Source organism: Arthroderma uncinatum, assembly GCF_011692745.1.
Source record: "Arthroderma uncinatum strain CBS 119779 chromosome Unknown scaffold5, whole genome shotgun sequence".
Classification (NCBI taxonomy): Eukaryota; Fungi; Ascomycota; class Eurotiomycetes; order Onygenales; family Arthrodermataceae; genus Arthroderma; species Arthroderma uncinatum.
In genome coordinates this window covers 434,246-448,268 of record NW_022983867.1, presented here as the reverse complement: position 1 = coordinate 448,268, position 14,023 = coordinate 434,246, and the positions used below count along the sequence as shown (strand labels likewise).

Below are 14,023 nucleotides of genomic sequence, written 5' to 3'. Positions count from 1 at the left end.
CTACACAAAACACCATTCACCCATAGATAACGAGTAAGCTCTGTATAGTAGCAAGTAACCCAATAAAATATGCATCACATCGCTCGGAAACGAAATCACCCAACCAGAGGGAACCGACTATTCCTCCAATCCAATCCAATCTCCATCACTCTCATGGACATCCTCAGCGCCCTCGTCACCCATCTGGGTATCCTCACCTTCCTTGGAGCTGTCCAAAAGTAGTCCATTCGACCCATTGGCGCTAATTTTCTTTGCTCCTGGGGCATAAGCAGGTTTTGAAAGGAAGTACTCCAAAGCATACGAGTTCTTATCAGCAAGTCTCTTTAGGTCGTTTCTGATTCCATCAATCGCTCTTTGGACAGATCTTAGTTCTGCTGCAAAGGATGCTGCGTTATCTTTAATATAGCGCCCTCGTATGCTTAGCAACGCTTGTATCCAGAGAAGGTTAAATTCTAGATGTGGGGTTTCATCTGCGGCGTTGGCGACGAAGCGGAGGAGGCGTGTTACATAGACGGTAGGGATTAGGCGGACAATATGAGGGATTTCGGATGGAGGGATGGATTCGTAGACTGTTCGTATGAGTTCGGATTCGTTGAGGCGGAATGCCATTATAAGGGCTTTGAGGAATGATGAATCAGATGTGGTAGGGTCTGATGTCGATGAGTTAGAGAGCTGTAACGAGGCTGCTTTTTTGGCTGCTGCAACAGTGGCAAGGATACTATCTGGTGTGATGGAGATGTCAAGGTCAAAGGGATCGAATATCATGTCGTTGTCGAGGCTATATATTAGTAGGCCTTCGGTGGATGCAGCACAGAATGATCTCCCAGTGGGTGAGAATGCCGCAGCCATCACACGAACTTCAGGGCGAGTTGTTCTCGCTCCGTCGTCTCCACGACGGGCTCCTGGGAGTGTAGTATCTTTTCGGTCTTCAATATCAGATGCTTCGCCAGTTTCATCAATTAAGCCCTGGGGTCCAGCTTCGGTCATATTTCGACTATTGAGGAATTCCTGTGTTCCATCTAACGACGTATTGACAGAGACGGTGAACTTCTTAATTAAGGAGCTCGTGCCAACATCGTAGAGACAGATATATTTGCTGTTTCCAGCGGCTAGCAGGCATGTGCCATCACCGCTATATGCTACAGTAGAGAAGGACTTGGTACCCGCCGCATTTGCAGCAGTGCGTCTGTCCGTTATCTTTCTTCCTCCAGACACGTCACGACGACCATCGATACCTGATTGCTGGACAGCGTCCTCGACCGACCAGAACGTCAGTTGGCCATCAAGCGTGGAGGCAGCAATTTGCTTTCCGTCTGGTCTAAAAGCCACACAAAGCACATCTGACTGTAGCTGTAGCGGCTCGCTCGTCTGTGTTCTCCCAAATATGCTCCATATCCTAACTGTGCGATCCCAACTGGCGCTGACAACATGGCTTCCATCCGCGGCAAAAGATAGGGATGAGACGGGGCCTTCATGACCCGACAGCTGGTCAAGAAGCTGACCTGTTTGAACAGACCAAATGTGAATATCAAAGGAGTCCAGAGAACCGGCACATACCACTTCACCACTGGGATCGACAGCTAAAGAGGAAAAGGATAACCGAGAAGGGGCAGTGAACGTCCTAAAATTTCGATACCGTACGAGATCCCATGCTCTTACCGATCCATCTAGGGATGCTGTGAAGAGCACATTGCCACGTTTTGTGAACTGGCAGGCCGTGACACCACTCTTGTGTTCAGTAAATGTGACGATGCAGAAACCAGTGTTGATATCCCAAACTTTGATTTTTCCATCGTCTGCAGCAGTGATGATCTTTCGGCCGTCAGGGGAATAAACTAAAGCGTTCATGGAATCCAGGTGCCCTTGCTGCTTTAGTATATATGACTCTGACTGCCATTCCCACACTAGCAGTTGGCCCAGCTTCGAGGAACCGAACGCAAGCCATTCGCTAGAGCTGTTGATAGTAACACAATCAATATTGCTTTGGGAGACACTAAAAGCCTGTTAGAACGTGCATGCTATAGTAGAGCATCATGTGTATCCATACCTTAATAGATGAAGCTGGCTGAAGCTAGGCATCTCATATAGACCGAAGATCCCGTTTGCAAATCCAACAACGAGGATATTAGCTTTTGCGTGGAAAGCAGCACAGTTTATTTTGGCGTTTTGCATGAAGTAATCTTTCTTAACGATTCTCCAACGTTCATCAGACGTGGAACCATCCTCGCCCTTTTTCGATACATATCCCCAGCGGAACAGTGCGCCATCTTTACTAACAGTATATATCTAACGTGAGTAGGGTTAGCTGTGCTCTAGGAAAAAAATTTGGTGTGCAGCGACAACTTACCGACTCTTGGTCGTTAGAGAACCAAGCATTGATAACACCCTCGCGATGTCCAGCTAGAGTCGTAGGCTCGAATCCTTCCTCCGGATCCACGCTCCATATCCTTGCCGTTAAATCTTTAGATGCCGTCAAGAGGAATCGCGAGTCACTCGACCAATGAATATTTTGTATCGTGTCAAAGTGTCCTGCCAGATCCCGATGTAGTACAAATGGCGAGAATTCTAGCTCTCCACTGCCCTCAGCTCCTGGGGTGGAAGGTGTTCGCCATATCTGGAGCCTCCTGCCAAACCCCACTGCGAAATGGCGGCCGGAGGGCGAGAAAGAGAGTGCGGATACAAAAGATTTGAAAGTGAAGTAATGGATCGGTAGCCGGCGGTTGAAATTGGTCAAAATCGCCTTGCCATCCTCGTCTATCGAGAGTAGAAGATTGCCCTTGGGAGATAGATCAATTCGGGCGATGTTTTTCCGGTGTGCGAACGGGAGGGTGTAGGAGGTATTTCTGAGAGGTCAGGTTAGCTGAACCGGCATTCCCAAGAGCAATTGAAGTGAAGCGACCACCACTCACTGGACCAGGTCAAAGACGGAGACTCTGTTCCCAACGGGAGAAAGCAAGCAGGAGCCGTCGGGAGTGAACAAGAGATTCCCTTTGCGATAGACGGTCCCGAGGAGATTGGAAAACTACGAGTGAGTCAGTATAGAGCATGGCCAGAGCAGTAACTAGCGAACCCACCTTGAAATCCGTCTTCATCGTCTCCAATATATGAGTATCCTCGCCGGCGCAAACTTGCCTTCTTTTTCACCCTCTTCTTGATATCTTGAACCTCTTGACTTATGTAATAGAAGATAAAAAAAATATCTCGGATCCGGATATTATATATTCCGCAAGTCTTACTAATAACCCAAAAGGGACCGGAAGTTAGATATTCCGCAAGCCCTGTACTATACCCGATACAACCTAGCGCCTGTGCCCTCCTTGTCCAAATTAGTCAGGTCTCAACTCAGGGGCAGAAAGGGAAAGAAGTTCAAGCAGCAAACAAACGGCGGCTCAAGAAACACCACCAGCTCCTCAGTCCACTCTCTAGCCTCCAGACCTCAACGCCAGACCCCAGCCCTCTTCCCTGCGATTGAACTGCCTGCACACTCTCGCAATGGCGTCGACCACTTCTGAGACCGCTTCGCCAATTGGCATTGCCAATGTAAGTTACCCGCAATCGCTTTTTGCAACTAGCATGGATCATAGCTGACCGTTTCGCATAGTTGCCAAACCAACGGTATGGACTCTTCTCAAGGTATAGAGGGCCTCAGCTAATCCGAATTGAACAGACACAAGATTGTCGCGAAACGAGGTGCCGCTTTCACGATTATGGTGCGACCTGCTCCTTTTCACCTGCCCCCTCCCCCTTTTGCTGCTCATGGACAGACTGTTGACGGATAGGTATAATGTAGGTTGCTGGAGAGTCAGGCTTGGGAAAGACCACATTCATCAACACTCTCTTCTCGACCACGATCAAGAACTACGCAGACCACAAGCGCAGACATGCCAAGCAAGTCGACAAGACCGTTGAGATTGAGATCACAAAGGCAGAGCTCGAGGAGCGATTTTTCAAAGGTACAATACACTACATTTTAGCAGCTAGAGAGAGAAGCGCATCTGGAAGCCGGGGGGTTAACTCGTCATCTCTATAGTTCGGTTGACCGTCATCGATACCCCTGGATTTGGCGACTATGTCAACAACCGTGATTCATGGATGCCCATCATTGAATTCTTGGACGACCAGCACGAGTCTTACATGTTGCAGGAGCAACAGCCCCGCCGTATCGACAAGATCGACCTCCGTGTCCACGCTTGTTTGTACTTCATCCGGCCAACCGGGCATACCCTGAAGCCCCTTGACATCGAAGTCATGAAGCGCCTCAGCTCCCGTGTAAACTTGATCCCAGTTGTTGCCAAAGCTGATACTCTAAGTCCTTCCGACCTTGCCCGCTTCAAGCAGAGAGTAAGTAATTTTTTCCTCCCAACGCTGCCCTCTATTCGAAGAAAAATCATAGGACTAACGGTTCTGTGTGACAGATCCGCGCTGTCATCGAAGCCCAAGGAATCAAGATCTACCAACCCCCTGTTGAGGAAGATGACGAGCAAGCTGCCCAGCACGCCCGCAGCTTGATGGCTGTCATGCCATTCTCTGTTATCGGCTCCGAGAAGGACGTCAAGACCAGTGACGGTCACATTGTCAAGGGTCGTCAGTACTCTTGGGGTGTGGCAGAGGTTGAGAACGAAGATCACTGTGACTTCAAGAAGCTCCGCTCCATCCTCATCCGAACACACATGCTTGACCTTATCCATACCACCGAGGAGCAACATTATGAAGCCTACCGGGCACTTCAGATGGAGACCAGAAAGTTCGGAGAAGCCAGGCCAAGAAAGTTGGACAACCCCAAGTTCAAGGAAGAGGAAGAGAACCTGCGAAAGAGATTCACGGAGCAGGTCAAGATCGAGGAACAACGATTCAGACAATGGGAGCAGAAACTCATTGCCGAGAGAGATCGACTCAACAAGGATTTGGAAACTACCCATGCAGCGTATGTTGACGCACTATCCACAACTAATGCTTGTCCCTACGTATTCATAACTAACATGTCATTAGGATCAAACAACTCGAGCAGGAACTCGACCAGATGCAAGCCCCGCAAGTCCGCAGCCACGGTCGCCGTTAAACGGCCGTCATGGTTTAGTGAGATACGGGTGGAAGTGTTATAGGCGAAAGAATGGCTTCTTCCCTCTCCAGGAACTCTCATGTCTGCTCCTACGCTTGATTCTGCATTGGACGGTCGATGGTCGACTGGCGATGTGGTTGTTTTCTGGGTTGTAATATACCCATCCTTGCCTTTTTATATTCCCGGAGCCAGCGATTCTTGCCAACCCCTTTCAGTTTAATGTGTTTCTTTACCCTTCTTTATTCCGAGATCATGTTTTTTGCTATAAGTTTTAAATTATCTTAATTCCAACAATTGACTTTTAGTATTGACTCCATCGCGGGTTCGCCGATATAAATAATGTCTGACTAAACCTACAAACATTCTATATTCTGCATCCTCGTCATTGTAGCTATGTTGCTCCGCGAGGTAAAGACTACATCGTATACTACAGGTTGACAAATGTCGACTTCTACAAATTTCCCTTCAACCCTTCTTCACACTCTCAAAACTCATACTGGTATGTAAAAAGAGACAGCGCCGATAGTGGGTTGATAGCGCGTTGTCCGAGTATCGCTTCATCACCACGCTTCATTGAGCATCAACCGCTGACTTCACTCGTCTCAGGCCCGGTAAATGCTGTCATATTCTCCAGTTCTCCCGGGACGTATCTCCTGACTGGCTCCTCCGACCGCTCTGTCCATCTATCTCGCGCGCTTCCATCGTCGTCGTCCTCATCACCACAGATAACAACCTCGCCGATACAAAGATATGAAGCCCATGGATACTCCGTGCTAGACATAGCAGTGAGCACAGATAATGCGCGATTTGCCAGCGTAGGCGGGGATAAACAGGTCTTTCTTTGGGATGTTGAGACCGGGACTACTGTGAGAAGGTGGGCTGGCCATTCAGGACGAGTTGAAGCCGTGGAATTCGGCGGAGAGGCTGATTCGGTAGTAATATCAGGTAGGATCTGATCCGTCTCGCTATCGTCTCCTATCGCGTGTGGTAGACCATTGAGCTAATTGCTGCCATCTCGAGCTACAGGAAGCGCCGATTCAGATGTGAAGATATGGGATACCCGATCCCTTACGTCGAAACCGATACAAACCCTCACAGAAGCCACTGATACGGTCTCCTCTATAAACGTCCATTTACCTACAAGCAGTATAATCACTGCGAGCTACGATGGTCGAATTCGTACCTACGACTTGAGAATGGGTGAGCTGAAGGTCGATGTCATGGCTCACCCCGTCACTAGCGTACAGTCTTCCACGGATGGGAAAGCCATACTTGCTTCATGTTTGGATGGGCGAATCCGCATGGTCGATCGTGACGACGGTGCAGTTCTCAAGAGCTTTGGTGATGGAAACCCTGACCCGTCAGCACCAGCTGAGAAGCAGCACGGGCCTACATATATGAATAAGGAGCTACGTATCCGGTCTACCTTTGCGAAGGGAGATAGCGTGGTGCTGAGTGGCAGCGAGTCTCCAGAAGGGAATACCAGCAGAAGCAATACCCAAGCAAACGTTATGGCGTGGGACGTCTCGACTGGGAACGTTATTCAGACTGTGCCGGTGGGTGCCAGTGTGAAGGTGGTTAGCTGCGTTGCCTGGAACGAAAAAGGGCGATCGTGGGCTGGAGGATGTTCAGATGGTATGTTCTGAATAGAGATTCTCCCTCTTATCCGTGGATTCTCAGCTGATTATTATTCCAGGCTCTGTCAAAGTTTACGGATAATAAAAGTCACGGCATCGGTGATTGCTAAGTCATTAAATGGCAAAAAGAAGGGAGAATGTCATTTTTATACAAAATCCACCAGCCTTTCTAGCTCTCCAATGAACTAGATTTAGACCTTATAGTTCCGCTCGGTATTTTAAATCACGAAAGCCTCCAGATAAATGCCCAGAATACATGCAATACTACAATACAGCCTTCAAATACTCCATTGCCCGCTCCAGGTCCTCTTCACGGACTATAACGTTCCCAGCACGAGCTGTGCTAAGAAAACTAGTTTCCAGATCCTATTTGTGTCAGCAGAATACTAATCATATGGCTTTGCCTCCAAGCATTCTCGAGCTGATGTTCGACTTACTTCATGGACTTCCCCCTCTGCTCCATCTTTTCTGCGTGTGCCTGCTACAAGTGCACTAGCCACCCCCGAGACAATCCCAGAAGCTTCAAGGGGCAGTTCCCGCAAGTCGAGGGTGATGGCAATAAGAACTTCGTCCTTCGAGCCTAGCAGCAAGTTGGTATCCTCCTCTACCGGTGACGATGGCTCCCTATCAGGGTCACTAGGTAGAGAAAACCGAGGCAACAGCCGCTCTTCCAGGAGTAAAGATGGCGCAGGGTCGGAGGCGGCGATTGTTAGGGAAAAGAACCGAGGGTTATCGTTGAGGAGGGCGGATATCAAGTTAGGTCGGAGGATTGAGTAGGACTTTGTCCCTGTGAATTCCCTATAATGTGCAGCACATTGTACAAGACGCAGGGAGCTATCAGCCTGCGGCCGGATAAGATGTTGCTGAAGAGTTGCGAATGTTCGTAACTGCAGTTCCGATACGCTACATGGAGGCGGAGTATCTGATCTGGAGCCGGGTACGTGGATAATTGGAGATGAACCTCGTCGACCACCTTCGGGATCGGGGGGTCCTTCGTCGACGTTAAACCCTCGCTCGGCGAATGTCTCTGTGACTTGCTGTTTTGAGCGCTTGGGGATAATGATATAATCGGAAAAATACGTTGATATGAAGAATATGGAGCTTTTCGACATCGCATCAATCAGCAAATGGGTTCCAAGGAGTATAAAAGGGCGGCGTCACTTCTGAACTTACATTCCGGCCATTGCAAGGGGGCTGGTTAGCTCAACCACACGTTGGCCAGCGTCTAGTCCTTGTCCCTCGACCTGCATGACCAGATAGTCTTCTGAGCTGATTTGAATACTCGAAGCTATTGATGTAGCGGCTTTTTCGAACTCGTTCACCATAGGAACGAAGTAGAGGTTTGCCAGCTCTCGAGGGCATAGTATAGAGCATTCAATTGGTGTTATTGATATATTCACGAAACCAGCAGCAGTTTCCGATAACATTCCGCTTTCTCCATCCATTGGAGGGGCATCATGAAAGAGAAGACGAAGAATTGGGCTAACGAAAAAGGGGTATAAGTCTATTGGAATATGAATTAGGGCTAAGCGGTCGTCCTATACAGGTTTCCAAGTTAGCCATCCCTACAACGGTATAAATAAACGGCACGACAGCTCCAGCTTGTGCAGATACACCGATAAAGAAGAATCGTAAATCAAAATTAGAACAGAACGGAATCGATATTCGCCATACCATTAACAGGACTTCTGCCGAGAACCGAGAACTCTCCGCTGTCATCGTGAAGACAGGCCCGTTGAGGTGGATTGTCCTTGACTTGCAATACCGTTGATGATGAATGGTTCCGGAGAACACATGAGCTCGCGGCTGAAGATTATGCTTTACTCAATCCAGAGGTTTAACCGGAGGATATGGACTGGTCAACGGCCGTGGAACGCACGGGATGCCCTAACCACTCGGACACGATGGGGGTTGCACACGGCCAACCCAAATATCAGGGCGAAAGGAGTATAGGACGGTATACAATTCCCAAAAGTAAGCCGGATATTACGAAAGAAAAGAGAAAAGGCTTTGCATCTTATTCCATGAATAAGAAATACGATGGAATGAGTCAGTTAGATAAAGATAAGGGGATCATTTTATCTCGGATAATTTATCTCAGGGGGCGAAAACTGCGGTTAGTATTCAACGGGGGTTATTTTTTTTTTTCCTTTTCTTATTGCTTATTCCTCCCAAGCAAGATATTTTAGGTCTAGAACTCGCGGTGTAGTCTCGACATCCCAAGCAGTTTCATCGATGCTGCATGTCCAAATGCACGGAGATTTGCCAAACTTTTGGGTCGCGATGATGTGCAGCAGGAAGATATCCATGACGTCACTATGCAAGCACACGATCGATTTCTACGGTGAACCTCGTATTAACCCCAACGCTGGTCGCGGATGATGGAGCAGTTGTCCAGCTGGGAGAAGCCTAGATAAGGGGGCAGGCCAGTTGTGCAGTGGGAAAACGGCGGCCCAGTGGAGTCTGATGGCTACATTCTCCATTCTTGGGCGCCCTTACATCCTTCGCCTGTGAGATCGCGAGGAGAAAGCCAGGAACCCAGTTGATGCAGGTCACTCTGCAGCTGCAGATTACTCGGCGTTGAGTGGTGGCGTGCACATCTTTGTATTTTAATCGCTGCACAGGAGATCGGTTTTTTTTAGACCAAAGAAGGACTGCCACGTCCTTCCTGGAATTCTTTTTATTAGTTTATCTTTTCATGTGACATATGAATGTCAATTAAACCTGTCTAGTCCTCCTCCGTTAGCCAAGCGCGTAATGCGATGCAGACACCTGAGGCTGGCTGGCAACAAACATGATAGTCAAAGTTTCCGAGGAAGGAAAAGATGGAACAATATTCATCGATCCAGCAACGCCTTGCAAAAGTTACCTGTCTATACCCCATTCCATATCTCATGTCATTAGCCATAAAAGGAGCAGAGGCTGAACTGAACACCCTCTAAGCTGCAGTCTCTCCAGCGCCTGCGCTTGCAGCTCCGGCCCCGGCCCCGGCCCCTCCTCTACCTCTACCACCTCGAGCCTGACCTCTTCCTCTACCACGCCCACCGCGTCCTCGTTGGGAAGCTGGCTGATTGAGGGAAACTGGCGGAGGGACTGTGTTGTATGGCCGGGGCTTGAAGTTCGGGTTGTGGTTCAAGACGTCAGCCTCAGGGTTCATGTGTTCCACAGATACATATCCTCCTCTTCCACGTCCACGGCCCGGCTGTCCGTTAGCTCCCCGCCCGTTAGATTGGTTGAAACCGGAACGTCCCCTACCCCTATTGAATCCAGGTGTTTGCTGACCGGTCGTATTCTCAGCGGTTGGATGGCTGCGAATAGGCAAGGCACCCCGCCCGCGGCCACGTCCATTCCAATTCGGAGCTCCGTTAACTTTGCCATTTGATGGTTGACCTGTGGCGGCTCCTCGATAGCTGTTCGTGAGTGGTGGTGGAGTCGATGCCTCTTTCAGCTGTCCCACACCACCCGGTCCTTGAGGAGCACCGTACCCCCTAGAAGGCTGCTGTTGGCTCCGGGCCTGTTCCTTTTGTGCAGTAGCACGCGATAGAGCAGTAAGCTGTTTGTTAGTCAGGTTAAGAACTGACGACGCAGGAACGGTTGAGCCGCGGAATGGCGAGCATCGATCTGAGAGGGTAGTACCACTCATGAATGAGACGTCAAAAAGCACATCAAGAAGCAAGTGCCTTGATGTGCGTGTTAAGCCAACGACGGTTCCCCTCGAAGCAATTGGAACTTTTCCAGAATCTTGGGCGTAAAGCACACGGTCTCCAAGTTGGAAGTGCTGGCTGTTGAGACGGTGTTCCGCATCCGCAGGCTTCAACAGTGCGTTGCGTGGCACACCTCGAATTTTCTGTGCCACCGGAGCGGCTCTGGTTTGGTGTAGCTCATCGGCGGTCTTTTCGATTGCCTCTACAATGCTCGAGTCAAGTTGTTCAGCTTCAAGTGGGACACGCTCGAAGTTTTTCGACTCAATGGATTTGAGCCACGCCTGAATCTCCTTGATCTTCTCTTTCGCGATATCGGCGGGGTAGAAATCGGTAGGTTCAAACACGTCGCCTTGAGGCTTCCGTTGAATACCTGCAATAAAATCTGGGAATTTAATCATATAGTCGTGGAGAAGTCCGATGGCCTTTTCGCTAAACTCCCATCCGGAGTTTCCGCGTCGTGAATATCCTAAAACTTTGAGTTTCTTTGCCTCGAATTTGAGGTTGAGTCCGAGATTGACTCGTGATCCGTCGACATTCACGGAGAAAGACGACGTAATTTTGGCTAAAGTAAGAGGGCTGAGTTGTAAGTTTCGCGCAATAGCGAAGGAAGGGGTATATCTTGATAGCTTTTCAGCGTTCATGACATGCTCCCTCCCAAACTCTGGTTCCCTCCCCTTCACAGCGGAAAGCAGTCCCGATAGCTTTCCGTCTTCATGCCCAGTAACGTGCACTGGGGCGCCATAGTTGTATTCGCCTAAAAAGAATGCTCGCGCACCTTCTGGGAATTCCTCTTCGATAGGGACTGCTGCTCGCTCAATAAAACGAAGATCCTCGCTGAAAACCGAGTCCACAATAAGCTGGGCAGCGTATTCCGTCTCAACTCCAGGGATTTCCGTGAACTCCTTGACAGTGGCTCCATCTTCAGTTTTCATCAGACCTTTCAACATCTCCACGCGCACGATGGTCTCCACATCACCAATAACCATTCCCAGTCGTCTACTGTAGTACGACTCAATCTTCTCAGCCTTCCTCTTCCACTGATTGATTTGTGTTGGGGTATGCGGAATAGCCACAACGTGTTCCTCGCCGTCAACTTGAACATAATCAAAGAGTTCGTCCGAGACGCACACCACCTTTGCTTCCTGGAGGAATGGGTATCCAACATGGACTCTTTTGCCCAATTTCACCTTTGCGTCTGTAGTATTTCCTGCAATTTCTGGATCGACTATAGTAACGACCATGCTTTCGTTGCGACTCTCCTGTTGGAATACGCACACCCCGTGGAAGCCAAGCTGTCCTGTCTGGGGAACGGTCTGTAAGCTTGGGAATCCAGCGAGTGCCTCGGCCCCAATCTTAACACCTTCTACCAATCCCACATATGGGTCCAACCCTTCCATGGTAGGTAACTCAAAGACATTTTCGATGCAGTGACACCGCGAAACGTCAGGGAAGATACCAGGTAGGGAGCTGGGGTAGATGAACTCTACATCAGGTGAATGCGTATATTTTAGCGTCACACCGAACGAGTTCCTCGACTTTTCATCTGGAGTCAATAAATGCTCCTTCGTCGCCATGGCTTTGAGAAGCCGATCCTCTTCAATGAATGGGATTTTAACCACAGCTTCCCATTCCATTTTCTTTCCGTTCATGTCAAGCTCGAAGTCTCGTGGGTAGAAGCCGATGATCGGAGATTCAGGGGTTGTCATCAAACTGTGATATGCCACAGGCACAATCTTCTTACTCCTGTCTGGCAGGACACCCATCAACTGCTGGAATGGGAAGAAGGGTTGTCCTAGTTTGAAGTCGACGTCGGCACCCAGACCAAGGTGAATGTCGGAGATCATAGGAGCGTAGTGATAACGGTAGAACCACGGCCACGAGGCGACACCACGGTAATAGTAGAATAGAACCCACTGAAGGCCTTGGACATAGTTCTCTGTCAATTTTCGCATCTCTTCTGCATTGTCCAATCCCCATCCAAATTTGTCTCTGTAGTATTTATCTTTCCACTCCTGGAATTTCTTCTCATACTTCTTCTCAGCTGCCATCTGCACATCCTCGGCGGTGGCCTCTTTGACCTTTGCATTATCGTATCTCTTAAGAACGCGTAATATTGCAATCTGCGACTCGTCATCTTCGTCTTCGTCTTCGTCTTCATCGTTAGAGGGTAACTGCACGCGCAAAAACCGCTCCTCATGCTGATTCAAAACAGAACTCCATTTCAGGTGGAGACTATCGACTAGTTGCTCCACGAATTTTCGATCTTTCGCAGGAAGTGAGGGTGATAGGTCGAGAGGCACTGGCTGACCGGCGTCATCCACTGGGCGGTGAGTGACGTATTTCTTTATTCTATTAAAGATATGCTTCTGAGCGGGAGATATTGTAAGCACATTGGGCTTTTCCGGTAAAGTGGGAGTTTGGTCCCCGTCCAGTGTCTTCGACTTCAACCATCTGGCATCTGAATATTCCGCCTCGAAAAACCGGAATTCAACATCGGATAAAGCCACCAATAGCATTCTCAGCCTCTCCATGTTGATTTTGCCATGTTCGTTGACATAACCCCCCAATTTCGGTAGAACCTCTTTATATATCTTGAACATCCACGCCAGCGCACCCTCGTTTATATGTAGATGCGGAAGGTTGGGTAAGAAATCGTTCCCAACAAAAAAGGCCATTAAAATGAAATCGTCAATAACCCGTTCCATATCAAAAGGAAACTTTAAAGTGCCGTCCGATTTCAATTCCTGAAACTCCAGTTCCAAGTACTCCCGAACGATGCAAAGGTGAAGCAAGTAAAAATTCTGATGCTCGAGTTCCTTGGATTTCTTTGAGCTCTGCCGCCCAAACGTTACTTCTTCTCGGAGAAGGCAGAAGTGAGGGTCGTGACTCAGAAGACCCAACATGATCAAATCCGCATCCAACCCGTACAAGCAGTGCCGCATGTTTGGATCGTACTCTGGTTGCGCCTTTGCCTGGCGAATGTATTCCATAATCTTGTGTTCTCCTTCACCGGGGACTTCATGGCCCGAAAGAACAACCTCGACTCCCTGCCACTCCGCATCTTCTGACACCTTCTTGTTGATGAAGTACTTCAATTGTTTCGTAAGCTTCGCCATGAACTCTGTTCCGGGAGTGATGCAGTTGCTATCAAATGCGTCTTCCTTGGGCATCTCCACGCCTTCCTTTATAGCCCTCTCCTTCGCAAGTTCGGCGTCGAGAGCGGTACGGAACCGACGGGCGCGCTGTTGGTTCATCTTTGCTCGCGGAGCCACACCATCGATCGCCATGAAGAAAAGTCGCTTTGGCTTGATCTTCCCGAAAAGATGCTCGATATAGTTGAAAATAGCAATAAACATCTTGTCCTCCGTCATTCGAAAGGTCGGCGAGTCCGAGTCCTTGTGGGTGCAGTTGTGAATGATGCCGTTCATATCAAGATAGAGGCAGTCAAACTCCGGGATCCGGTTCTCAGCAATAAGCTGCGATATCGCCGGGTACCGCTCCGAGAGCCATCTGAAGAATTTCGGGACACCCATGGTTGCGGTTGGGGGTTTAGCACCTGCAGGCGTAGGGTATTCAGGTCGAGTAACTATAGCAGGCTTGCTCGAGGCGGTCCTCTTGCAACC

General features: G+C 49.1%; 4 protein-coding genes across 4 annotated transcripts; 1 reads left to right on the top strand and 3 right to left on the bottom strand.

Annotated features, from left to right (window-relative positions):
• Positions 1 to 117: 117 nt before the first annotated feature.
• On the bottom strand, positions 118 to 3,092 carry GIQ15_06521 (periodic tryptophan protein 2; the record flags this gene model as incomplete). Its single annotated transcript, XM_033553938.1, has 5 exons — positions 118 to 1,993; positions 2,048 to 2,286; positions 2,348 to 2,843; positions 2,910 to 3,022; positions 3,075 to 3,092. 5 exons carry the CDS (start codon positions 3,090 to 3,092, stop codon positions 118 to 120), a joined length of 2,742 nt encoding a protein of 913 aa, XP_033403453.1.
• Positions 3,093 to 5,500: 2,408 nt separating this feature from the next.
• Positions 5,501 to 6,778, top strand: GIQ15_06520 (WD domain-containing protein; the record flags this gene model as incomplete). The annotated part of the gene is made up of 4 exons (XM_033553937.1): positions 5,501 to 5,558; positions 5,666 to 6,004; positions 6,086 to 6,694; positions 6,756 to 6,778. 4 exons carry the CDS (start codon positions 5,501 to 5,503, stop codon positions 6,776 to 6,778), a joined length of 1,029 nt encoding a protein of 342 aa, XP_033403452.1.
• Positions 6,779 to 6,960: 182 nt separating this feature from the next.
• GIQ15_06519 (uncharacterized protein) lies at positions 6,961 to 8,021 on the bottom strand (the record flags this gene model as incomplete). Its single annotated transcript, XM_033553936.1, has 3 exons — positions 6,961 to 7,062; positions 7,134 to 7,797; positions 7,870 to 8,021. 3 exons carry the CDS (start codon positions 8,019 to 8,021, stop codon positions 6,961 to 6,963), a joined length of 918 nt encoding a protein of 305 aa, XP_033403451.1.
• A 1,613-nt stretch (positions 8,022 to 9,634) lies between these two features.
• Positions 9,635 to 13,933, bottom strand: GIQ15_06518 (uncharacterized protein; the record flags this gene model as incomplete). Its single annotated transcript, XM_033553935.1, has 1 exon — positions 9,635 to 13,933. The coding sequence occupies one exon, from the start codon at positions 13,931 to 13,933 to the stop codon at positions 9,635 to 9,637; it is 4,299 nt and encodes a 1,432-aa protein (XP_033403450.1).
• Between the last annotated feature and the right edge of the window lie 90 nt (positions 13,934 to 14,023).